This window comes from Pelobates fuscus, chromosome 9 (genome assembly GCF_036172605.1).
Source record: "Pelobates fuscus isolate aPelFus1 chromosome 9, aPelFus1.pri, whole genome shotgun sequence".
In the NCBI taxonomy this organism is placed as follows: Eukaryota; Metazoa; Chordata; class Amphibia; order Anura; family Pelobatidae; genus Pelobates; species Pelobates fuscus.
This window is the reverse complement of record NC_086325.1, coordinates 75,032,877-75,060,054: the sequence shown is the minus strand read 5'-3', so window position 1 is coordinate 75,060,054 and position 27,178 is coordinate 75,032,877. Positions and strand designations below refer to the sequence as shown.

The window sequence follows — 27,178 nt, the reverse complement described above, 5'->3', positions numbered from 1 at the left end:
CCAGCATCCAGGCTCCAACCAGACTACTCCCGTGGTAGTGCTGGCAACAGGACAGAGTACCGCTGGTCCCTGCCCCCTCAGCAACCCACCAAGGCAGCCTACCAGCCCCCCACACAGCCGTGGTGAGGCACCTGAACCCGGACAAGATCCTCCCTCACCCAGGTGTAGTAACTGTTTATTGTGGGTGGGCTGCTCTACTATTTCTGTTTTGTGGGTGGGTTGCTGGACTAACCAGGGCACTGACCGGCAGGAGGTCAGATACCCTGTTAGTCTAATTGGAAAAGGGGAGAATTGTGGCGAAACCAACTTCGCCACTGTGAACTGGAGAAGCCTGGTTGCTAGCCTCCTGCCCTGCGACTATGGCCCCTGGACATATTGTACTGGAAAAACTATATTTGGGCATGTAATAATGTATATTACTGCTACTGGGCCTTTAAGGGCCATCCGTGGATCTATGGGGACTTTTGGGATACTGTACCTTTAAGACTGTGGAGCGTAGTACAGTAATCCTGCCTTTAATACTTTAATGTCATGTATGTATTTTTGTATGCAGTTAACCTGGGTTATATATATATATGCAGCATTCATCTGATTGTTCGGTAGAATCACTCCATTCATTGTATTGAGGAAACTACCGAACAACCAGACCACCCAGGACTAAGTGTGCCTCCAATTACCGTTTGCAACAATGTTGCAAACGGGTAATTGGCAATCAGTGTAGTGTGGTCTTTGTCCTCTGGGTGGCCGCCATTCGGGAAACAAACACGTGGCGGCGGCCATCTTAAACTACCGAACAGCGGTGTTTTGCCGTCGAGTGTCTGGAACTGAAATCGGACACTCGACTAGGCAAACACCGCTGAGACCTCCAGACTTCCAGGATTTCGTGGGGAAACTACCGAACGGCCCGTCGTTCGGTAGAAAGAAACGTACGAACTAGGGGATTCATGCGAATCCCCCTTAGTCTCTATAACACCAGTAATTCGTCTGTTTCATTCACTTGTTTGTGACCGACCGCAGGGCCAAAATGCATGGAACTGTTTTCGGATACTTTACCCATGCGGTCGGTCAAATCTTTGGAACCTCATATCTCCCGAACCATTCATCCGAATGATCTGATTCTTGAATATGTTGTCCCCCTGAATAAGGGCTATCAGGGGATACCTGTTTTGGAGGTGTAGCATATGTATTTGGGGTACATCCAGGAATTGGGGAAAAGGGTGTACGGTATAATTATATTAAGTGCTAATCTAAGGGGAGGAAATGTGTGGGAGGTACATCCCTGTGATTGGTTAATTTCATCCTCCCCCTGGGAGTGTCCTGTATGCACTTGTTTGTAATAAAAGCCAGACTGGGTGTCCCAGTCCTGAGTTCCTGTTTAACCCTCAAAATGAAGTGTCGTCTCGTTCTTGGGGGGAATTGGATTGTAAGCTGACTGCCAGGAGTGTAAGCGGATTGTATGCTTTTCTTGTTCAGCTGTTCCAGTTCGGAGTGTTATTTCGTATCCAGATCGGGAGTTTGGTGTTCTGCAGTAGCTGTGCCTGTCTCTAGGAAAGGGGATTATCGCCTAAACGGATTTTATTCCCTTTTATGCTGAAACGGTCCGCAACAATTGGTGGCAGCGGTGGGATCGTTCCTACAACCAGAGGGACAGCTACAGACAACACCATTCCTGGATTACAAAGTGAGGGCAACGCCAGTACTCGTACAGCGTCCCCACCAGCAGTCATGTTCTATTGATATGAAGGCGTAGAGTTTGCTAATGAGGTAATGAGGAGAATAGCCAAATATGGCCCGAATCCCCTGAAGGTGATTGTTGATGCAGCTATACAGCAACTGCTTGAAGAGAACCAGAGGTCACGTGATCTCGAGCACGATTTCATCCTGTTAATGGTGAGTCATGGTCAAGAAGATGAGGTAGCCGATATCCTCCTCCAACACAAACCAGAGAAACCCAAAGTAGAGGACTGCATGGAGTGGTACTGGAAAGGCCCCCAGCAGGCAGGTGGAGATGGGACCGAGGTCTCTCTACCGGCCCTACAGGGATGCTGGGCAGTCGGCCCAGATCCCCAACGGCAGTGTGTACCCCAGGGAGCTGATGGTGTCGTCCATCCTCCCCAGCGGCAGGGTGTGTCCCAGGGAGCCGAAGGTGCAGTCCTTCCTCCCCAGCGGCAGGCTGAGTTACAGGGGGCAGAGGTAGTTGTTCCTGCCCCCCAACAGCAAAGTGATATGCCAAGAAGGCAGTGTGAAGTGAAGGGAGAGGAGAGCAGCGTCCTCCCTCCCCAGCGGCAGTGTGTACCCCAGGGAGCTGATGGTGTCGTCCATCCTCCCCAGCGGCCGTGTGTGTCCCAGGGAGCCGAAGGTGCAGTCCTTCCTCCCCAGCGGCAGGCTGAGTTACAGGGGGCAGAGGTAGTTGTTCCTGCCCCCCAAAAGCAAAGTGATATGCCAAGAAGGCAGTGTGAAGTGAAGGGAGAGGAGAGCAGCGTCCTCCCTCCCCAGCGGCAGTGTGTACCCCAGGGAGCTGATGGTGTCGTCCATCCTCCCCAGCGGCCATGTGTGTCCCAGGGAGCCGAAGGTGCAGTCCTTCCTCCCCAGCGGCAGGCTGAGTTACAGGGGGCAGAGGTAGTTGTTCCTGCCCCCCAACAGCAAAGTGATATGCCCAGAAGGCAGTGTGAAGTGAAGGGAGAGGAGAGCAGCGTCCTCCCTCCCCAGCGGCAGTGTGTACCCCAGGGAGCTGATGGTGTCGTACATCCTCCCCAGCGGCAGTGTGTCCTGCAGGGAGCAGAGACAGTCAGTCTTGCACCCCAGCAGCCGGACAAGAGAATGAAAGGGGAGACAGCTGGTCCCCCTTTCCACCAGCAGAGAGAGTGCCAGGGAGAGGAGCCTGCTAACCCCTCTCCCCAGCGGCAGTTTACCATCCAGAGAGAGGAGCTGGTTACACCCTCTCTCCAGCGGCAGCCTAACCCACCAAGGGGAGATGTTAAGCCCCACATCGGTGCAGATGGGACCGTAGTCTCTGCACTTACAGCACCAGGGGTAGGGACGGTCGGTCCTGTCCCCCAGCCACAGAGCGATATATCCAAAGGGGAGACAGTCGGTCTCCAGCATCCAGGCTCCAACCAGATTACTCCCGTGGTAGTGCTGGCAACAGGACAGAGTACCGCTGGTCCCTGCCCCCTCAGCAACCCACCAAGGCAGCCTACCAGCCCCCCACACAGCCGTGGTGAGGCACCTGAACCCGGACAAGATCCTCCCTCACCCAGGTGTAGTAACTGTTTATTGTGGGTGGGCTGCTCTACTATTTCTGTTTTGTGGGTGGGTTGCTGGACTAACCAGGGCACTGACCGGCAGGAGGTCAGATACCCTGTTAGTCTAATTGGAAAAGGGGAGAATTGTGGCGAAAGCAACTTCGCCACTGTGAACTGGAGAAGCCTGGTTGCTAGCCTCCTGCCCTGCGACTATGGCCCCTGGACATATTGTACTGGAAAAACTATATTTGGGCATGTAATAATGTATATTACTGCTACTGGGCCTTTAAGGGCCATCCGTGGATCTATGGGGACTTTTGGGATACTGTACCTTTAAGACTGTGGAGCGTAGTACAGTAATCCTGCCTTTAATACTTTAATGTCATGTATGTATTTTTGTATGCAGTTAACCTGGGTTATATATATATATGCAGCATTCATCTGATTGTTCGGTAGAATCACTCCATTCATTGTATTGAGGAAACTACCGAACAACCAGACCACCCAGGACTAAGTGTGCCTCCAATTACCGTTTGCAACAATGTTGCAAACGGGTAATTGGCAATCAGTGTAGTGTGGTCTTTGTCCTCTGGGTGGCCGCCATTCGGGAAACAAACACGTGGCGGCGGCCATCTTAAACTACCGAACAGCGGTGTTTTGCCGTCGAGTGTCTGGAACTGAAATCGGACACTCGACTAGGCAAACACCGCTGAGACCTCCAGACTTCCAGGATTTCGTGGGGAAACTACCGAACGGCCCGTCGTTCGGTAGAAAGAAACGTACGAACTAGGGGATTCATGCGAATCCCCCTTAGTCTCTATAACACCAGTAATTCGTCTGTTTCATTCACTTGTTTGTGACCGACCGCAGGGCCAAAATGCATGGAACTGTTTTCGGATACTTTACCCATGCGGTCGGTCAAATCTTTGGAACCTCATATCTCCCGAACCATTCATCCGAATGACCTGATTCTTGAATATGTTGTCCCCCTGAATAAGGGCTATCAGGGGATACCTGTTTTGGAGGTGTAGCATATGTATTTGGGGTACATCCAGGAATTGGGGAAAAGGGTGTACGGTATAATTATATTAAGTGCTAATCTAAGGGGAGGAAATGTGTGGGAGGTACATCCCTGTGATTGGTTAATTTCATCCTCCCCCTGGGAGTGTCCTGTATGTACTTGTTTGTAATAAAAGCCAGACTGGGTGTCCCAGTCCTGAGTTCCTGTTTAACCCTCAAAATGAAGTGTCGTCTCGTTCTTGGGGGGAATTGGATTGTAAGCTGACTGCCAGGAGTGTGAGCGGATTGTATGCTTTTCTTGTTCAGCTGTTCCAGTTCGGGGTGTTATTTCGTATCCAGATCGGGAGTTTGGTGTTCTGCAGTAGCTGTGCCTGTCTCTAGGAAAAGGGATTATCGCCTAAACGGATTTTATTCCCTTTTATGCTGAAACGGTCCGCAACAATTATGTTTTGTTAGAGTATCCTATTATGCAAATGTATTTTTCAATCTTAAATCTTACGGATCTATTTTAGGTAGCAAACAGTCCCTAAGTTGCGAAATGTGCCTTACAAGGTCACACTTCTTTGCACTGGTGGCACCCTCCCCCCCACCATCACCCTGGGGTGACAGGGTATTATTATTACAACGGAGCTTCCTACCCCAGAATCGCACCAAGCAATAAGGCAACTATGCCACTACTAGAGTCATACCATATCGGTTCAGCTTGGCTATATAAAACCACCACAGCTCCTACCTACCTAGACTCACACTAGCAACTAGGCATAGTCGTCACCATTATTATGTCATACCCCTTTGCACGCAGTGCAATGAAATCACAAGCGTATGCCATTTTTAATGTAAGAGGCCCTATAGTGTAATGCCACACTAAATCAACAGACAAATACAGTGTACAAATATAGCGTTACAATGCGCACTCTCATCCTCTAACCCTACGAATTAGACCCGAGACTCAACTGCCATATTAGGATATACTAGCTTAAATTGCGCACCTTGATACTTGCACTGTTCCTCATAGCCGGGTGTCTTACACCCCCATTGTTTTATTTGTTAGTTTTCTCGTTATAACAACAGCCAATAATATTTTTTTTTAAATTGCGAATTGTACCATTACCATGCATTGCATTTACTGTATAATGATTCCAAAGTGATTGTGTCTACTGTTGTGATAATACACGTATGACTTTTTCTTTTTTGATCGCAATAAAATAAAGAAGAAGAAAACTTTAAAATGACGCAAAAATGGGCCAATAAGTGTACTGCAAAATATATTATGTACACTGAAGTACACTGAGCGGCACAATTTTACAGGAAAAAGCCAAAACATAACAAAAAGAAAAAAACATAAAAATCAAAAAAGAAATCAATAGTGCAATGAGTCCATTATCCAAGTATATATACATATAAAATATGTATATTTCATTATTTAATCATAAAATACTGGATATTTTTCAAAGTATATGAAAAATATATAATAAAATACCCTCAATAATGTTGGAGTGTAAATGGAACAGGAAGCTGCTGGAATAAATAAAGTGTTTTAATTCTTAAATGGCAGAGATTTGAGCAGCAAGGGCATTGAATTGGTACTAAAACCCACTTCATTAAGCTGAAGTAGTTTGCTGCCTAGACTGACCCTTGAAAAGTCAGACTGACATATATTGGAGTCAACCTGATTATTTTAGTAGCAAGGATTGCATACATGCGTGGAGCTCTGTAGAGTAATATGCCAATGCAGCTCAGTAGGAAAAACAGTCCAAAATAATGAGAAATATACTTTGCAACTATTTGTACCTAGGCTGCAACTAAAATGATTTAAAGGGGCATTATGTCCTTCAAATAAATTGAGCTTGACAGGCTTTTAAAAATATATATCATGTCCTATCATCATTCATTTTGATGTGCACAGTGGCAATTTTCTAAAACAGATTAGCAAAATAAAATAAACCTGTAGGGGGCTGATGCCTTGCCTTCCTAATAGATCTCCTGCGCATTATCTACAGTTATAGCATTGCTGCTAAACTGTTTGAAATGCGATAGAACAAGTGTCTCCTAGACTTTTAACAAAAATGTTCATCCGTAAATCTTTTGATGGAGGAATTGTGGCCAAAATTCCAACCATTGATTTAGCCGGAGACTATTATTTTACTGTATTGAGATTAGATGAATAAATAGACATGTTCAGAGGTAGTCAGAATTTAGCTCACCAGGTACATCCATAATGTTCAGCTGCATTTATTTATTTCCTTTTAGGACAATTTCTGACCATCATGGGATTTGTAGTTCCATTTTTTTTTTTTTAGCTGGAGGGCTACATGTTAATCATTCAAGTTGTACAGGTTATTTGATCAATCAATGAGCTAAACCTGCAGTTCTAATGCTAAACTAATTATCTGATCTGGATCATATTATAATGACAAATTGTGTATAATCCGGATTGTTGAGCCATGATGAATATATGTATTTAATGTTTAAATAAGTTGAGTATAAGTAACCATCTGTGAAATCCGTCTTTTACTGTTTTAGGCAACCCTGCCACGAGTTAGCAAAGACATTCCTTTGTGTTAAATTATTATTGGGAAAAAGTAGCAATGACAAAGTCATCACCACTGCTAGTGCCCTAAAGAAACGTTTTCCACAGCCACCCAAAATAATTCATTCAAATCCTTACGCACGACTGTGCAATCTAAACCCATTTGTAAGATTTGTTATGGTTCCATAGAACGTTGATTTTTTTTGTGTGTGGTCATTTATTGTGACACATCAGATTGTTTGTTTTTCTCTTTCCACAATTCATCCACACATGACAATCATTGAGTACTGGGCATGGTCAGTTGCTAGCCATTGAAGTTGTTTGGGGTATAGACAGTCACTCTTTTGAAACTGTTTGTCATTTGCAACAGAATGGAACCCATGATTTCATGGTGACTACTCAGATGAAGTCCCATGTCTTTCAGGAGCTCTGAAGATTTGCTGTTTTTTTTACCAGATGAGTTTAATGTATCAATACATAACTTTGTACCTAAAATTCTAGCTTTAAAAAACTGACCCTGTCTTTTGTTAGCGGAAGATGACCTCGGCTCCAAGACTTTGGAAGGTCGGAGAGACAGCAGGAAAGGGAGAAGCAGATGGAAAGCTCTGAATCCGGGATCACTTCAGCTACCAGTGCACCAGGTATTTTAGAGTCTGCGTGTACCTATAGCCAGCCCGTGGCAGTATGTACATCCTCTAGAGTGGTTTATAAACAAGTACCGTGTTTCCATTACAATTTTTAAATACATAACCTCCATCTTTCTTCTTACATCATTCATACAGCAAAGGATGGTGTGTATTTACCGTAATGCACTGTTCTTACAGCTAGGAAATAATTGTAACTAGTGTCGTGGATACTGTTGCTAAATTTGTGGTCTAAATCTGTGAACAATCTAAAATCAGATCATTATGATGCAAATATTTGGCACTCAATAAAATTGGCTACAGAAGGAGCACATAGTATGTACATAGGAAGAATTAGCTATTGGGATAAGTTTTATATCCTAGTGGATATAAATGGTACTACAGGGAATACAAACCAATATGGTTCAAGGAGTCTTTGTGTCACTGTTCTCAGACGGCTCTGATCATTATCATGCTGAGCTTACTACACTACACATTAACCTCTACATTACCCTAAGACATTACAACACACTACACACGAATTAACCGTTACCATACCCTAATGTACTACACTATCATTAAACATGAACAAATCCATTAGATATTAACCTGAACACTGTACACTACACAAACACTAAACATTAAGCCTTAAAGAAACACTTCAGGCACCAAAACAACTTCATACAAATGAAGTTGTTATGGTGCCAATAGATCCCCAGAGGGACTTTGAACTGAGGGTTTTAATAATCCCAAAGTTGCCTCGAGCAGCGATGTCCACTTCCCCTCAAATTCAGGAAACGTGGAGTGCCGAAAGGCCCCCGCCTTTCGGCACTCCACGTTTCCTGAATTTGAAAATTCGGAAGCTGGATGCTGCCAGAGGGGAAGTGGACATCGCTACTCGAGGCACCGCTGATTATCTGAGAGCAGTCAGCTAACGCCATTCACTAAACTGGCTTGGAAAAGGTACGTTTCTTTCAAAGTCAGTTTAGTACCTACTGTACCATAACACTAAACCCTAACCTAACAATATAATGTAATATAAAAGATACAAAGTAGAGACAGATGTATTAAAGGAAAATAATGCCATCTTGGGATTTTAGTATCCTTTCAACCTTTTTTTATTTCCATAATTTATGGAATTTACTGTTATGTATCATATATCTGTATGTACTGTAAATTTAAAATCTCTTAAGTTAAAATGTTAATATTTATAGGGTCTCTGGATGTGGATTTTGTTGAGAAGTATCATTCAAGGTTCTGCATTCATTAAAGGCTCTCAGATTTAATTGCCCCACTAAATTAGCTCATTTCCTGCAAAGTTACTACCATGCCAAGATTTGAGTCAAATTTGCATCTCCATTTGTTTTTTTTCCCATTTATCTTCTTTAACGTCATATTTGAATGGAATAGTAGCCTGCAGGGCACCACATTTGAAGACACAATTTTTCTAATTAATTTAGAGCACAATGCAGGGACAAAAGGAAGCTTTGCTAATTGGCAATGAAACAGGTGAAAATTTATAAGGTCTATTACCAGCGAGCCATTCTGAATGCTGAATTAGAGCCGAATTCATTACGAATTTTGTATGAAAGACATCCCACTGTAAGATATTGTTTAGGATATAAGTAATGTGCAGGATTTCCTGTTGGGTACACAACTCTTTAACAATTGTAAGGAAAAGACTTATTCGAAGTGACAGCTTGATCTTACTATTATGTAGCATGGGTCACAGTTTCCTTTAATATTGCAGGAAAGCCAGACATGAGTTAGCATAGGTTACATTTGATAATGATCTGAAATACTGCAGTATACTTCAGTATCCATCTGTAATGAAAGCTGCTACTTATTTACAAAATGGAGCGGGTTTTGCTTGGAATAGCTTTCAAGATCCGTGGAGAGATTTATTATTATTATTATTATTATTTTATTATTTATATAGCGCCATCAGATTCCGTTGCGCTGTACAATGGGTGGACTAACAGACATGTAATTGGATCCAGACAACTGGACACACAGGAACAGAGGGGTGGGGGCCCTGCTCAATGAGCTTACATTCTAGAGGGAGTGGGGTATAGTGACACAAAGGGTAAAAGTAGGGGTACGAAGTAGGCTGTTCGAAAAGTATTCACTGAGGGCTTAGTAGGTAATTTTTGACTGTTGCAGGAGAGGAGTCATGTGGGGGGTGGGGGGGAGGGGGTGATAAAAACCTGCTACCAGTTTAATTTATATGCTTTCTTGAAGAAGTGAGTTTTCAATGATTTTTTGAATGAGTGGAGACTGGGTGAAAGTCTTACGGAGAAGGGAAGGGAGTTCCACAGAGGAGGTGCAGCCCTGGAGAAATCTTGGAGGCGAGCATTAGAGGTGGGAGTACGGACAGAGGATATACGTAGGTCTTATCAAAGTGTCAGTAAAAAATGTGCGCCTTTCTTAAAAAATAAATAATAATAATAATTCTCCAGTGTGAATTATTAATTCTGATTATGTTTTCCCACTGTACATTTCTTTTGCTATTTGTTTATATTATTTTTTCTTTTGCATTACTTTGCATATTTTAATACGTTATATGTATACACATTTCCCTTTATTCACAACAGAAATTATATTATTTTCGATCAATGTCTCACATTAATTTTATCTGGTTGTAGCACTGTGTTACTTGTTAGAGGGACGCCATTTTGGAGGAGCAAAAATCCTTTCGAATATATGCAGAAGAAAAGAGACACTTTTCAAACTACTTTCAAAATACTTTAATTAATGTACAGTGAACTCTCTTTAAAAATCATATTTGGAATACTTTCATAATCCTGACATAGCATTTGGAAATAGAATTTGGAAATACCAGAATACCTGAGCTATATGAATGAAAGTTTGGAGTTTAACCTGAAGTCTTGCCAGAGTGATTTTAAAAAAAAAATCTTGTATACCATACCTCTCGACATTTCAAATGGACAAAGAGGAACTATTTTATATTAGTGGTGTGAGTAAGGGCCTGCCAGAGGTGCGGCTAGTCTGAGAAATTTTAGGGGATTTTCTAATAACAATTTATACAACTGTAATGTAATTTAGAACAAGAACAATGTATCTTATTTGCCCAGGCTGATTTCTAAATAGATTTATTGTAGTATAAAGACACATTATTTATTATTTATTATTGCCATTTATATAGCGCCAACAGATTCCGTAGCGCTTACTGTAAGTATTATTGCTGTAAAGCTTTGTTATACACTGAGAATATGGATTTCCTAGAAAAGAGGGGCTATAGCATAGAAAATAGGGACAAAGCGATTTATGCCAAAGTAGGGTCTGTCCTTCCTAAATAGGGACACTTGGGAGGTGTGGTGTACAACCAGAGAATTATTGTTTTGGATATGTAGTACTATGCACTCTGTGCTGTTGTGGCCCAGTTTACAGGTGGATTTGACGTAGTATTTTTAAACATTTGCCCCTTTTGATATATTGCATGGCAATCAGATGCACTGTCCCGTCTGACTGATGTCACTTGCAAATTCTTACTAATTCTAATATTTCTGAGTTTTCTTTGTTATTTATGAATTTTCTTTCCTTGAGTTGGTTGTGACTTGATTGCTAAGTTTGGAACAAATGATTTCACCCAATTGTGTTGTAAAAGGCCAGAGATTACCTTTATTAAATAATAATAATAATAATAATTAAGAACTGTAACTGATATATTTGCCATAGAGACAGATGGCAGAAACATAGTGACACTTCTGCATTGTCAGTGTCAATTTTGTCTAACTTGAGGAACACTGATTGGCTGAGAAGGCTGAAGGAAGATTAGGGCTGTTTATCCTGGGTAAAGTACAGCATATCACAATGGACTTACTTTCAAACGTTATATTTAGCACTCCAAATAAATATGGCAGGACCAGAAGAATACTGCATGTTCCACTGTACATCAACTAATCACATTGATCAGCAAATCAAAGTAGCTTTACTTTTCCATCATTATTATTATTGTTATTGTTAGTATTATCATCGTCATTTATATGGCGTTAAAGGGATACTATAAGTGCCAGGAATACAAAGTAGCTCCATCAGTCTCCCCCTTCCTTACATCCCCCACCACCAGCTTTGGTAAATAAAGGGTTAAAAATTACCTGGTCCTAGCACCGATGTCCCTTGGCCGCTGGGTCACGGAACGGTACAAGTGGGCGCTAATATGGATGCGCGGCAAGCGCTGGACGCGCATTAGGCCTTCCCAAAGGAAAGCATTGACTTAATGCTTTCCTATGGGGAAATAGCTAACGCTGGATGTCCTCATGCAGAGAAGAGCCATGATGCACCTCCAGTGGCTTTCTGGTAGACAAATGTTTTAAGTGCAATAGGGACACGGTACCCAGAACAGTTTAATGAGCTGAAGTGGTCTGGATGCCTATAGTGTCCCTTTGTCTGCAGTGCTTTACATTAATACAGTGGCTTTATTTAACATCACGTAAGTGACAGACTAAAATGATGCTGACAAAAACAAGCGGTAAAGAAGGCCATGCTCCCAAGAGGTTACAATCTAGATAGGTTTTTGTTTTCCCCAGCACATATTATTAAAGCAATTACTTGTGAATGCATTTCCTCCGCTGCATTTCTGGGCAGTAAGAGCATCCCTGTTCTGAGATGCTAGCTAGTTATTAGTATATCCCTCTTTAATTATGAAGAATGATACTAAGGGTCAATTTAACAACATCTGGCTCTTTAGCTGTTTGGTGTACTGTTCAACTGTGTAGGTCTTATCCCTACACGGCCAATTAACCCCCTCTGGAAAGAGATTCAATACCCATCTCTTTGCACAAGCTTTTGCATAACACATGTCCGTGTACTTGAAGAGCTTTGAGTCCAGTTCGAGAAAAGCTCTAAATGAATTATTATGATCATTATTCCCCAATGTTGGGTGGGTAGTGTTTATGGAAGTTTAGAGTGGCGAGAGGTTAGAAAGACAGCTGCCGCGGTCTGCAAGAAATTATTGCACGGTTTAGTTCCTCCTTCCTTTGGGGTAGAAAGTGCTGAACCTTTGTGAAACTGGGTGAGGAATAGTTATTTAAGGGAGCGATTAGTGTGACACCTCCCAAGGGGTGCAATTCATTGCTATAACTACATCAAAGGCATCTCAGCTGCATCCAAATAAGATCAGGTGCTCAGTAGCGTGGGAGAGAAATTATGGATTAACCCTGTGTTTGCTGCAATTTCATGCTACGCGTTTTACTTCAATTAATGAACACATTGAAACAAGCCATTTCACTCTTTAGCTGTGTATACGGTGTTAACATCATTGAAAGTAATATATAACTGTTAATACACGGAATCTTCATATGTTATTTTCTACTAATGGGTTGATCTGTAATTAACTTCCCTTTTAAACATTGGATTTCCAAACGAGGTGTGTGGCAACTTACTATCCTTTACCCAAAGTTCACAAATTACAAACATGGCCTCACGTGCTGTTAGTTCTCTAGCTGACTTTTGAACATTTCTAACTTTTGTTTTTAGAGCAAAGTATCTGTTTAAATCACTGACACAGATCCCACATACATTTTTAAACCACTCGCCTCCCACGGATAAAGTGTGGTAACAGAGCGGGGCCAGATACAGCCCTGGTTATTACTTTCTTACTCTCTATCTTCTCTATCTATGTTCTCCTTCTCTCCGTATCTCTTTTTTTTTTTTTCATTTTTCTTTCACTTTCTCTTATCTTTCTTTCCTCTTTCTCACAATCTCTCTCTCTGAATATTTGAACGTGCTGATGGCCCAACAAATCCAGATACAATTTGGTATTTGAATAATGTCCTAATTCATGCAATTTATATGGAATTCAGACATGTCATGTTGTAGTAATTCACATAACAATATCATATAAAATCCAAACCCGGTCTCTCACATACATATAAAGTATATGATATATATGTGTATGCTTCCCATTGTGTTCCAAATCAGCAGAAACAGATTGTCTTTGTTCTTTGTTCTGTTTGCCCACTACCAACCCAGCTTGTTACATAATTTACTCCATCTCATTCTTGCAGCTGTCTCAAGGTTTTAGCCCGGCGGCCTAACATTTGTTTTTGAATTATCTAAACTCTGACCAAAAAAATACCTACTCATCCTTTGGACACTTGATCCAAAAAGGGCATTTAATTGATCCAAGTCCTCATCAAGGGTCCTATTCCTGGCTCAGTGTTTACATTACAAACATTTTGTTGCACAACTTTGTAGAGTCCCAAAGCTGGGCTTTTCATAATACATACAGTGCACACTTTAGGAACTTATTTAACATGGATGCTCCATCCAACGTATATGGCAGGGATAGGTACAATAAAAAGTTGTCCAAAATAGTTTTTGTTGCTCAGAATTATCAACTTGCGCAGTGATGGCATATTTTATGAAGCAAAGATCTTGATAAATGAACACGGAAAGTACCATCAGCACTCTAGTGCACTGTTGTGATTATGGTGCTAGGAGTGTTCTGACACCTTCCCCAATGTAAGTAGTTAAAATGTTTTAGAACGATTTGACTTCTTGCCTGAGATGCGCCGCACGCATGCTGCAGTAGCTATGGTGCTTGGAGTGTTCCTTTAAGCTTTAACGCTGCGTGGAAGAATAAGGAAAACTGAAACATGTTTTGACTTGTGAATGTGATGTAGAACTGCAAACGTGTTTAAATCTAGACCCCTATATGATAATGAAATCTGGATTTTATTTAATTTTCCTTGCAGTGAGTGAAGGCACTGTATCATATTGTAACACACCTAGGAAATCAACACTAAATAACACAGCAAAATTGCATAATCTACAGGCCTGTGCCTGCCTCCAATAAATTAGCCTCCAGGCACATGGTATGAGATTTTTCCCATTAAATTGAGGAAATTAGATATACTTTGGGAGCCACATACAGCAGAAGATGTGAGATTAAGAAATAGTTAGAAATCCTGAAGTATAGAGTAAAGTTTTCTCATAAGATATCTAATGAAACATTGAAGCTAAAAGGTTTTCAGAGATAACAGGGTACTAACAACCTATTGACTATCTGACTGTCTGTATGGATCTGCCAAATATTCAGGATCAATATTTTTTTGGATACTCTCTAAACATCTTAGCTACTTCTAGAATCCAAAGTAACACATTCTCAGGACAATGATTGGCAGTTATCTGATCCCAAAATAATTGTATGTCTTACATAATAACATGGTAATAGTAGGTTGAAAAAAAGTCAAACTTTTCGCATATCTCCATATCTGTTGTTGATTCAAAAGAAGGTAAAGAACCCAATTTTAAGCCATTTCCAATTGTGCCACAAAATGGGGAAATAAAATCCTTGGTTAGCAAATGATTATTGCTTGAATGAACAGTATGAGACATTGTTCATTAACAGTATGGGTACATTAACTCTGAAATGAGTCTATGAATTTACCAATAACCGACGACTTTGTTCTGAAATGTCAGGAGTTGATTCGACTTTCTATAGCCTTACTTGTGATTCCATTGTGTGAGCACTGCCTATATTAAATGGACACTGTCATGACAAACATTATAAAGTGCATACAAAACTATGGCATACAAAACTATGCTCAAATGGCTGCTGTAAATGGATTGAAATATCTTTGCATGCCATTTCTGTATATAGATTGGGAGCAGGTAACCATTTCTGCACCTGTTGTGGGCATGTTTATATTTCTTTCTGGCCTGAATATGAAAACAATGTTGTGCTCACATTAAAAGTGATTTCACTTCAGGGATCAAGTCCCGGGGAAAAAAGTGCGTGAACTTACCCAAGATTCTTCCCCCTCCCCCCCAAAAAATAAATAAATAAATTATACCCTCGTATGCATATATATTTCTTTCTTATTGTAAAGTGCCAGTGCCGATACAAACACAGACACACAAACAGGTACACAGACACACATACAGATACACATACGCACACTGACACATACAGATACACATATACAAACATATATACCAACACACATACAGATACACAGACACACATGTATAAATGTGTGTCTCTATGTGTTTGCATAGTGTATGTATGTAGTGTATGTGTAGTGTATGTAGTGTGTGTATAGTGTGTATAGTGTATGCAGTGTGTGTGTATAGTGTATGCAGTGTGTGTGTATAGTGTATGTAGTGTGTGTATAGTGTATGTATTTTATGCAGTGTGTGTATAGTGTATGTAGTGTGTGTGTATAGTGTTTAGTATATGTATTGTATGTAGTGTGTGTATAGTGTATGTATTGTAAGTAGTGTGTGTATAGTGTATGCAGCTTGTGTGTATTGTGTAATGTTGGTGTATGCAGATGCAGTGTGTGTGTTGTGTGGGATAAATGCTGGGAAAGTGAGCAGTGTGTATTGTTTGGGTTCCTCCTCCTCCTGCCCGTCCATCCCCCCTTTCTGACTCTTTTCTGGGTTCCCACCCCCCTCCTTCCTGACTCTTACCTGGGTCCCCCCCCTTCCTGACTCTTACCTGGGTCCCCCCCCCCCCCCTCCCTGACTCTTACCTGTGTCCAGGAAGGGGGGGCACACTACATTCCCTGGTGGTCTGGTGGTACAGAGTAGTTGTCCAGAGAAGAGGGGCCCAGGACTCTCCACTTTTGATCCACTTCTTGCAGCAGCAGGCCCTCAGTTCTTGCGATCCGCAAGAGCGTTGCCGCGGGTTTCCATAGCAATCGCGGATTGCGAGAACAGAGGACCTGCTGCTGGATGTGAAACGCGCGTGGAGAATCCTGTAAGCGGCCCGGCCGCTTTACAAAAGACACAGGGGCGGCAAAATGCGGACTGCCCCCCTTAGTACGCCACTGTCTGGCAGGACTCGAACCCTGTTTCACTTCAACTTCAATTGATCTGGAAAACAAATACACTGTAAAGCATGCTATAGCACTCCATATTCCTGATGCCCTTGTGCATCACCTTTTACCATTTTCGGTTACCTGATGTGACAGTTTAAGTAAAAGTGTTGGTTACTCAACAAGTTTCCATCACAGGTCATCAAAGAATGAAAGGATTTCAAATGACTTGTCAACATGTGTTGTACATTGTTGTGTATTGTAACTACCATCTTATACAGTGAGTATTTATGGCAGTAATAGAGCTATGATTCAATAGTGATCGATCAACTAAAATAATTGAAACTAATTTAAAATAAAATATAATAAAATAATGAGATAAACTAAAATAAACTTTGTTTGGAGCATGCACGTTTCACACGTTAATCCCATCTAGACTTCCGTGTTGTAGATAAATGCATTTGTTAGTTAAATCCTGTGTGCCTGGGTGTTTGGTGCATTAAAATGTATCCCATAATTCCCATCCCATGTTTGAACCTGTTTTTTTGGTCTCTCTGAGTCTGCATGTGATCCATTTACAGTGATACTAAATTAATTATTTCCTCTATGGATTGTGGATTTCCTTGAGCTCAATTGCACGATATTAAGGAGTTTGTGGCTATGATAATACTATATCTTAGTTGAAGGTGTGCCCTGGGAATGTCCTGTGGGAACATAAATAGTATATAGTTCTCTGTTTTTAATGGGAGGTTTTGTCCCCTGAATGTTATTCATAACTTCCCGTGAAGTCTGTGACCCCCAAGTCCTGGAGCCCTTTTTTGAGTGCTTGTACCGAACTGTGCAGCTTGTCAATTAGCTTGTTGGACAGAGCATCCAACATCTGCATTAAAAGTGCAGTTACAAGTGGTAAGGAATCCTCTTCTCCTTCTTGTAGCACCTCCAGGTTTCTAGATTCCTGCTGAAAAGTTTTGCCACGTTGTGCGACCTCGTCTTGAAGTGCTTGTTTCTGCGCTTTATATTGAGCCGTAAAAAAGGATGATTTATCTGATGTCTTCTTTGCTTTGTTGTTGGACATCTTCTCTTTGAGTTCATTTAATTTTGATGTATTTAATACCCACAGTACTGCAGCAGGAGGCCCATTCCTGCGGAGCTCTGAAGCTACACCACCATCTATCTCGAAAACTGGCCACTCCACTCATATTTTTTTTAGAATCATTGATACACATTTTCTCATCACATCTTTCAACTCTCAGTTAAATGTCTCAGTGTCTCGAAAAGGGCAGTAAGGACAATGAGCTAAAATACTGCATCAATTACATTTAATAGCATCATGTGCCTTAGGACTTTGTGTGCATGTTTCACGGCAACAAACATTGTTGAAATATCCTGGATCCCCCTTACTATCCTGATGTACGTTTCTTTCCTCGGAACTCAGAATGCAAAGGTTGCTGGCTAAACATCACTAGATTGTTCACCCATCAATCTTATAAGCCATTCATCCTAATTATGTCCCTGTTTGGTTATCTGAATTATTATAAGTGTGACAATATGCTGATTAATTGTGGGATGATAGCTGGGCTATTCACCAATGCTAATGAGAGAACACATAATGTAAGTTTATACTTAGAAAATCTGCTGCATATTATTCCGTGTACGACAATCCTGTTATTTCAGGTAATTTCCTTAATCCTACTGCTTTATGGCTCGGTCTCTGAATAAAACAAAATTGTAGTTCTACATATGCCTTTTATGCACAATCTTAGTGTTTCTGTCTGCATTCACTGGGCAGCAAGCACAATGGGTTATCCATGCATTAGATATGATTACTGGGGTGTACCTTTAATGTGCGACTCTCCATGTACTCTTAAGTACTATTGAATGTAGTGGAAGTGCCTTGTCATGCTGCATTCTGTTTAACACTGTAAATGCACGCTTGTTGCCATGGCGAGGAATACTCTGAGCGCAGAATACTGATACTGAGTTACATTTTCTCTTGTGTTTTCCCGGGGAATCCTTCCAGGCTTGTGTTCCAGATGGGATGTAGATACACATCCCCGCTAAGTCAGAGATAAGAAACCTGGTAAATTTTTAAACAATTACAGAAAACCATAAGGGGATCGTAGGGTTAGATGACAATAACCTCTCCCTGGCTGCACAGGAATACAGCAGGATCACTCCTAAAAGCCTGCCCTAAAGCTGATATCAAATCACAGGGCTCCCTACTCTCTCTCTCTCTCTCTCTCTCTCTCTCTCTCGCTTTCTTTCTTTAGTAAGACAGGCTCAGATGTTAGCCTTTCGTCATCTGTGTGGGTGCAAATCTCTCCTCAATTTTTTTCCTTGTACAATGCTCTGCCATTGACGTAGCAATGCAGTGATCTAGATTATACACTATTCTGTATTTTATTGTGTAAGATATAGGAGCTCTGATGGGTTTCTAAGGCTCAGTCTGTCAATGAGGAGCTGCATGTTGAAGTGAATTTTCAGAGACGGATATAATCTCACTGATTGAACAGTTTTTTGTTTTGGCATATTTAATGCAGTTTTACTTATATCCAGCACAGTAAAGAAAACATATGCCAGGGAAAGGCCATATAGGACAGTGATGTCTAATACTTGCTTATTCTTGGCATGTCTTTTAATGGGTTACATTTTCTTTGATGCTTAGCCAGCTGTTTGGCTATCTTGGCTATCAGGGAACTATGGGGAATGTAGTCCTCAACAGCTGCAGTTCCAAAGGTTAACCAAAAGCCACCAATGTCCAAGTCACCTGCAATTCAGTATAAACTGCAGCCCCTGTTACCCATAATGTATATGATGAATTATAAACTGCACTATGCAGAAAGCTGGCAAATAAACATTATACAGGAACATAGAGGGCACTTCCAATTGGGACCTCCAGCTGTCGTATATCACCCTCAATGCTGTAATCCAGGACACTAGGAGACAATCATATTAGGGGACATGGCTACTGACTCATGCATGTATCAGAAGTGACATGTGGGGGGAAATGTTGGGAAAGGGTGTAAATGGCTCACGTGTATTTTCCCTGATACACATGTATTGCCATTCTGCGTGTGTGTGTGTGTTCAAAATAAAAGTGCCCTTCTTAAGCCACTTGAAAAACTGGTGGTGCATTTCTTTGACTGCTTTCAGTGCTGGCAGTGCCCCTTTTTGGCAATTTGAAACGCGGACAGTGCCCCTTTTTGGCAAAGTGAAATGCTGATAGTGCCCCTTTTTGGCAATTTGAAACACGGACAGTGCCCATTTTTGGCAATGTGAAATGCTGATAGTGCCCCTTTTTGGAAATGTGAAATGCTGATAGTGCCCCTTTTTGGAAATGTGAAATGCTGATAGTGCCCCTTTTTGGAAATGTGAAATGCTGATAGTGCCCCTTTTTGGCAAAGTGAAATGCGGCAGTGCCCCATTTTTGGCAATTTGAAACGCGGACAGTGCCCCTTTTTGGCAAAGTGAAATGCGGCAGTGCCCCATTTTTGGCAATTTGAAACGCGGACAGTGCCCTTTTTTGGCAATGTGAAATGTGGGCAGTGACCTTCTTTGGTCTTTTAAAACACAGACACTGTCTATATCGTCCTTTTGAAATATTGGACATGCCCCAGTTTGTCGATTTGTAGTTCATTGGAAGGTTTCACATGATTTTCAGGTAACCTAGTGACTTCTTACAGAATGGTTTTTCCTTCACAATAGCGTTTTCTTATTTTCTCAACATTCATCTTTGTTTCTTAGTGTCCACAGGGGCTCTGCAAGTTTATTATCCTCCGTACTCATAGGAACACACGGAGTAGTCCTCTCATCTGACATGTCCCTGGATACCGAGCTTGTTACATGCTAAATTTAGAAACGCCTGGCATTCTGCATTCCTGAGATGTAAAGGGAAACTCACCTCTTTTAAAGATGTAAAGGAGAATCGGCTCCTTCAAAAGGATACATCTGCTGCAAAAATATTTTATTATTCTGTTTGACTTTCAGCACAGCCCTATTTGCTGTAAAATAGGTTTTAAATCCGTATGTCAGATTTCACTTCCTAAAAGTTATGTTTACAATTTGTAGTTGTTTCGTACTAAAACAAGCCTTTAAAATCAGGTCTGAATTGAGTAATAAATAAATTATAAATATATCTATATCTATCTATCTATCTATCTATCTATAACTCTGGTATTTCATTAAACAGGGACTTTACTATCCTAGTTTAGAACTAGCCGGTCTCTTGATTTGGACAGACAGTCCTTTCCAATTTTGAAAGCCTAAAACCTTTGGATGGCTGAGCGTTATAGGGGATTTCATTAAAAAGCATTACAAGTAGTTTCTAAACACCACAAAAGGTGCCAAGTTTAGCCATCACTTGTATAAAATATTAATATATATTTGTAAAAACGTGTATACTATAGAATCCTAAAAGCTTTGAAGCCCTACATAAAGGCTAATTAGTGTGCAGTTGTGTGAAGGTTTTTTTCTCTGTAAATACTATCTTCCTCCTTCCTTCTACCTCTCAGGGAGCAGAGAGCAGCAATCAGGCAGATGGTCCCTCAATGTTCACAGCAGGGACATCACTTGAAATGGGCATCTTCATCATTTGACACACCGTGCATTGCTTCTGTTACATTGTGCATTTTCTGATATGCTATACATTATATGGATATATATACACTGTTGGGGTTATTCACAAAAAAATAAAATAAACATCTGGTATGGGGACTGCAAAATCTGAATGGGCCTGAATTCTGACCCGAACACCGCTCATGCTTTAAATTTGGGCCCAGATGATTTAAATCGAGGCCCAGTTAAAAAAAAAAAAAAATCAGACTATATGCACACTTGAAATGCTAGCAGCCAGTGGGTAAATAGTTAAAAACCTTTAGTGGGGCATGTTTTAATTATGTGGTGGGTGGCCAGCGCTTGGACATCTGTGGGTATCGGGTGGGGGACTTTAAAATAAATAATGTAGGTGGGCAGATCACTATTTAATAAAATAAGTGGGTGGGATATCCCCAGTGTCAGCGGGTGGGGGTTATTTTAATATTAGGGTATAAACCTAGTGTCCACCCCTGCCTCTACCCATTGGTGGAGGGTGGGGGCTCTAATCAAAATATTCATGGAAGAGGTTAATAGTAAAAAACACCACTGGTGTGCGTGTGGAGCACTTAAAAATATACGGACTCACCCATATGGGCTAACATACATATGTACGAGGAACGTATCCCACAACAGTGTATCTGAAACAGATATAAGTGCAACTGATGTACACCTTGCTTTTGAATCTATATATAGGGCAGAGAGTCCTTATTTTTAGTGGTAGCTGCTATTACTGTCTATTTCACTATTAACTGTAAGCGCCTTGAATACATACATTTTTTGCATTCATGGAGGAGGACCTGTATCCCCCCCTCGACCCCCACCCATGGCTCAAAATAATTATACATGGCATTTTCCACACTAATGGCATGGCATTTTCCACACTAATGGCATGGCATTTTCTACGTGGAGCAATATTAGTAAGAGCATTCTGATTGGTTGACTTTCAAGCCAGCCAATCAGAGCGCTCTGACAGGCAATTCCCACTTATTTTTTGACTTGCCTGTCAGATCTCTCTGATTGGCCATTGCTGGTTTGAGACACTAGGTATTCCCTCTTGAATATCAGGGGAGAGCAATAGATAGTCCCCCTGAATGTTATAATTAGGACTCCCACCAGCTGTCAATGGGTGTGGGCTGGGGGTGGGCACTACCTTGAAATACCTTGTATAATACGGGACAGGGCAGGACAGGGATGTGCATGGCAGGTGGGGACATAGAGAGAACTGGCTAGCAAACGTTGGCCAGCGCCACATAATCGACCTTTGAAGCCCCGAGGGTTATTTAACTATATGCCCGCTGGCTGCGATTGCTGTCAGCAAGCAAGCAGTACTTCAGGTTAACATTCACTTTCAAAACAGTAAGTGAACAATAATTTGCAAGTGTTCATCCTACCGGATGCATTCAGTTCCGAATTTGACTAAAACCGGTACTTTGTAGATCTTCCAAATCCTACACACTTTATAAAAGCACAGATTTTAATACTGACATTGATTGCATCTGGGAGATTGCTGCAGATCTGCTCCGGCCGAGTGAATACCGTCTGTATTTGGTTTAATTAAATAAGAGAATTGCCATTGTGGTTGGAATTTTTCACCGATGTTTATTGAATAGCCCTGTGTATGTCATCCTGATTGGTTATGGATACACTGTGTGCTATTTCATTTAATACACTTAGTTTATGTAAAGCACATTGAGCTTTATTCTTTGCTTGATGTACCAGCATCGTACGTTAGGTGATGCATGATTCGAAATGCTATGCATCATTTTGTGATAGCAGTCAATATGTTAAGCATTGTTGGTTGCATTATGAACCATTGTGATACACTGTGCTGTATATTGGTACCGTATACATTAGTTTGATACGCTATGCACTATTCGATATGCTAAGCGTGTTTTTTATAGCTATACATTTTCTGATGCACAAGTATCATTGAACAGATGATGCCTTTTTGGATGCTATTCATTTCATATTCCATACATTATTTCCTATGAAGTGCATTGTTGATTCTTTTTGCATTGTTTATATGCTATAAATTGATGTGCTATGCATTGTTTGATACACAGTGCATACGTCTAGAACTGATTCGTGCATAAACCTTTTCAGTTGCCTACAACAAAGGATACCACATTTGTATTCCTAACGTTAAAGTGTTCCTTTAACTTAGGAATTCAAATTTCAGAGTTTAGTGGATCATTTCAGAGTTTACTGGATAATCCTATAAGTGTACTTTGTATCTTTTCTTTTAATACTTTATTTTGGCAGACATAGTTCATGCACAAGCTGGAACAATATCAATATCAGCAAATCCGCAAATTTGCATTGTCTCCTTTTTCCGTATATGTTACAAATATGGCGTAAATCATAACGATGCAGTAAGTGTACTTTATCAAACACTAAAATAATATACTTTATGCGATTGCTTTATAAGATGCAGTATTACATGTTTCTATACACATTTATTCATGGAGTGGAGACTGTGGAGGAATGGAGCTGATAACCATATATTGAATCACTCTAAATGTATAAAGCACTCTGTAGTCAGAGCACCTCTGTCTCACATATTGATGGAAAGAGCAAATGTATGACAATATGACAGCGGTACTTGTTAGAAAACGATATTACAATATTTCTCCTACTACTGAGAGGCAATGTATGATATAATATTGTATATAAAGTTTGCTTCAGCATCACTTTTGCTGTAACAAATGCCGATTCAAAGTGGGTACGTAGTGTAACCATTTAACTCCCGGAGGCAGAGGAGTGCAGTGAATAGTAATTATTATGATATCCCTCTCTGTATAGGTGACATCGGGATGACTCTTTCTTTAACCCTTTGCGATCCCATGTCGGAATATATCTGACAAAATATTTTGTCTTTTCTGGTCCAATGTCGGATGGTCCCTGGAGTGTACCACCGATCCTCCGTGCCGGGACCCCCCAGCCTGTGCACATCGGCAGTACTCTCCAGGGAAAATCTTATATTGGATCGCCAGAGATAAAATATTTTGTTGGTTATATTTCGACATAGATTCGCAAAGGGTTAATATAATTTATTTTATACTCCAGATGAACCATAATACCATACTACCAGAGTCCCTGTGATGACTCTGACTCCAAACCGTATTCCTCCTCGGCTGCATATATATATATATATATATAAACTGAAATCAAGGAAGATAAAGCACACTCAACATAATTGTTGCCAGCACAACAGGGCTATATATACCGTCTTCTTTAGGGGTTTTCTTTGTATATGTTTACAAGCTTTGTTTATTTTGTACTGATTTTTATGCACAGAGAAAAGAGACTTTGTTCTGTGCTTAATTTACCAATATCTTGATTGTATATGCTATTTCATAGTACTACATTCAGGGCTTAAAATTTACACTCACCACTAGTGATTGGTTAGTGAAAATCTAGCTCTGGCACATAGATAATCACAGCTGGTGAGTGTAACATGGACCTTCTAGGCGTGCAGTGGCAAGTAACTTTTAAGGCCAGGCTAGTACAGTAGGACGTTATGCCCTGCATTACGTTTGTTTAGAAATGACTATTATCTATTTTATTTTATGTTATTGGTTATGTAATGTCTCCTAGTAGCATGAAAAATATTGTCGTATAGTTTGTGTCTGTGACTGATGGGAGTGGTTCATTGCCTGAAACCAACCCATTCACTTTCCCTGTGCTAAAAATGTTATGTGATTTTATTGAAGACTGATATCTCCCCACCACACTCTTTAAATTTAAATTATTTTATGATAACAGCAAAGGAAACACCTAAGGAGGGTAACTTTTATTATATTCGTTAAAATTGTCAGACCACTAGGGCCTAATACCTTCATTAACTCTTCTAAGGAATGCCGGTACAATTGAAGCTAAAGCTAAATTATATAATTTCAAAATAAATGAATGGTAATCTGTTACCCACTGTTGAAAAAGAAGCCCATGTCTTTTTTTTATTTTAAGAACTGTAATTCTTTACTTACCCTACATATTGATTCAACAGGGTTAATTGAATTGCAAACTTACCAACGCAGAACAGAGGATAGGGAGGTTTGATATAATGCTCCAGAAACCCTATTTATTGTAGCTTAGCCATTGTTAAATGATAGGGGCGCTCCATTGTCAAAATGCAAAAAAAATAAAAACAATAAAAAATCACTGTTTTGTAGATATGCCCCTAATGAAAACTTGCACATTTTTTTTCCATTGGGATTATATCTAAAACAGGATGCAAAAGATGTCTCTTGTCTGTAGCCTTTTCAAGCCCTCCTCTTCTTACCAAGCCTAGACATTCTGTGGCTGTTGCTGTCCAATGCAGCTTCCAATGCAAGGCAGGTGCTCTGTCTGGGCAAATTACTGCCTCTTCAGTTCCTCTTCACTTTAGCTCCACTGAGCTACACAAACCAGGATGTAACAGTACTGGTTGTCTGATTGACAGATGGCGGTAATGGAGGTGGGAGGGGTTGGGGGGGAGGGGCATAACAAGGCTAAATTCTGAAAGATGTTTGTTGAAATCTGCACTTTTTGTAAAATGAATAGATATACCATAAAGCTTAATAATTAGTGGGTTCTAGTTTAGTGAAATGCGTCAGTACCTTAAGGATAACACCATGCAAGGTCTTTGTGGTATAGTTTTGACATTTTCTGCTTATACTTTTGATTGTCTGTGAGTGCAGATTTCTATTTTCCTCTGTTTGTGTTTTTAAGACTTCACTGTGTATTTCTCTATCCCCCATCCTTTTATTTTCTTTTGTTGGCAAAAGAGGTGAAGGTTTTTAATAATTAGAATTACGCTTTCAGGGATTGGAAAGTCCCAATGTAATTACTGCTCCTCTAATATAATTACAGATTTAAATATCTGATGGACTATAGTCTAGAGAAAAAAAAAAAAAAAGAAAAACGACATAAACACTGCAGCAAAGCTTGAAATCAACAGTGTTAGTTCAGCATGGACCCTAAAAACATTACCGTAAACCCACCAGCACCGTCCCTCATCCTCTGGAGTGTGGGATGGGGAAACTAGTCAAGGGGGGACGACTAAACAATCCCCCATAATCACCTTACTTATGTGTATTTGTTGAGGGGTTAAAATTGATAGATTGCTTGGAGTGATCCCCATTAAAATGCTAGTGGTGCCCAGATGCTGACAGTATGTGTCAATGACACTCAAAATAACCCGGCAAGTGCTGCCCTGTATGCGCCCCGACATCCCCAAAAGTACACTACAGGCAAAACAGCTATTTGCTGCATTCAAAAAGAAGCTAATGTGATTAGCTGATTAAAACAAGCAAAGCACTTTTAAAAAAAAAAGCTGTAGAATGGGGGGATATAAATCTTAAAACTCTTCTGTCACAGTCGAAGAGCAACGTGATTGACAGAAACAACGCAGACAATCATTTTGGCCTTACAGCTATAGACATAATGTTTTAATACCTACCTCACATCTATACGGGCGTTTTGAAGCCAGACCGTTTGTTCCAGTAATAATTTCCGAGCACCCATCAGTTGAACTTGGCAGGCTCTTTAGACAGGTACTTTAAAAAGTGGAGTTCTTGGATGTTAGGCTGCCAACAAAATAATAACAAAATAGCTTCAAAGCAAAGCTTCATAGAAAACAATGACTCGAAAACTCAGTCTCTCTCCTGAATTGCGTTTTTCAGATCTGCAAGTTATTTCTTTACAGTAAATGCCACATTTAAGGCTTTCAATAATAGCTATCACCTTTTTTGAATGTTGCCCCATTACTTAGCAGAAAGTTCTCAATGACACATTATGCCTCTGCCTGCAATTGTAACTTGATATACCAATATGAAAGTAACCTACTCGCTATTGAAACTTCCATCCCCTAGTACAGCGTTTCGCAACCTTTTACAGATTAGCCCTTTAGGTCTAATAAATATTCCTAGGTTCCCCTGTCTCGGGAAAGTAATTTCTATTGACTTAAATTCCAAATTAATGTTATAGACACTAACATTTAGGTTAATCATATATGTAAGGAGGAGTTTATAAACTATTGATTTATAGTATAAAAGTCACAAAATGAAAATATAATACACACATAATAGTTACACACAGAGGACACTAGCACACACACAGTTACACACAGAGGACACTAGCACACACACATTTACAAATAGAGGACACTGACACGCACACAGTTACACACAGAGGACACTGGCACACACACAGTTACACACAGAGGACCCCGTCACACACACATTTACAAATAGAGGACACTGACACACACAGTTACAAACAGAGGACACTGGCACACACACATTTACAAATTTACAAATAGAGGACACTGACACACAAATATTTACACACAATGGACACTGACACACATGTGCACACAAAGGAAATTGACAAAGACACTCT

The 27,178-nt window shown here is 40.6% G+C and overlaps 1 protein-coding gene across 1 annotated transcript in view; it reads left to right on the top strand.

Annotated features, from left to right (window-relative positions):
- Positions 1-27,178, top strand: part of ARHGEF9 (Cdc42 guanine nucleotide exchange factor 9) — a 347,057-nt gene that overhangs the window by 86,433 nt on the left and 233,446 nt on the right. Inside the window, exon 5 of the mRNA XM_063432082.1 lies at positions 7,327-7,436. Coding sequence (XP_063288152.1) covers positions 7,327-7,436 — 110 coding nt within the window. The remainder of the gene's footprint in view (positions 1-7,326; positions 7,437-27,178) is intronic.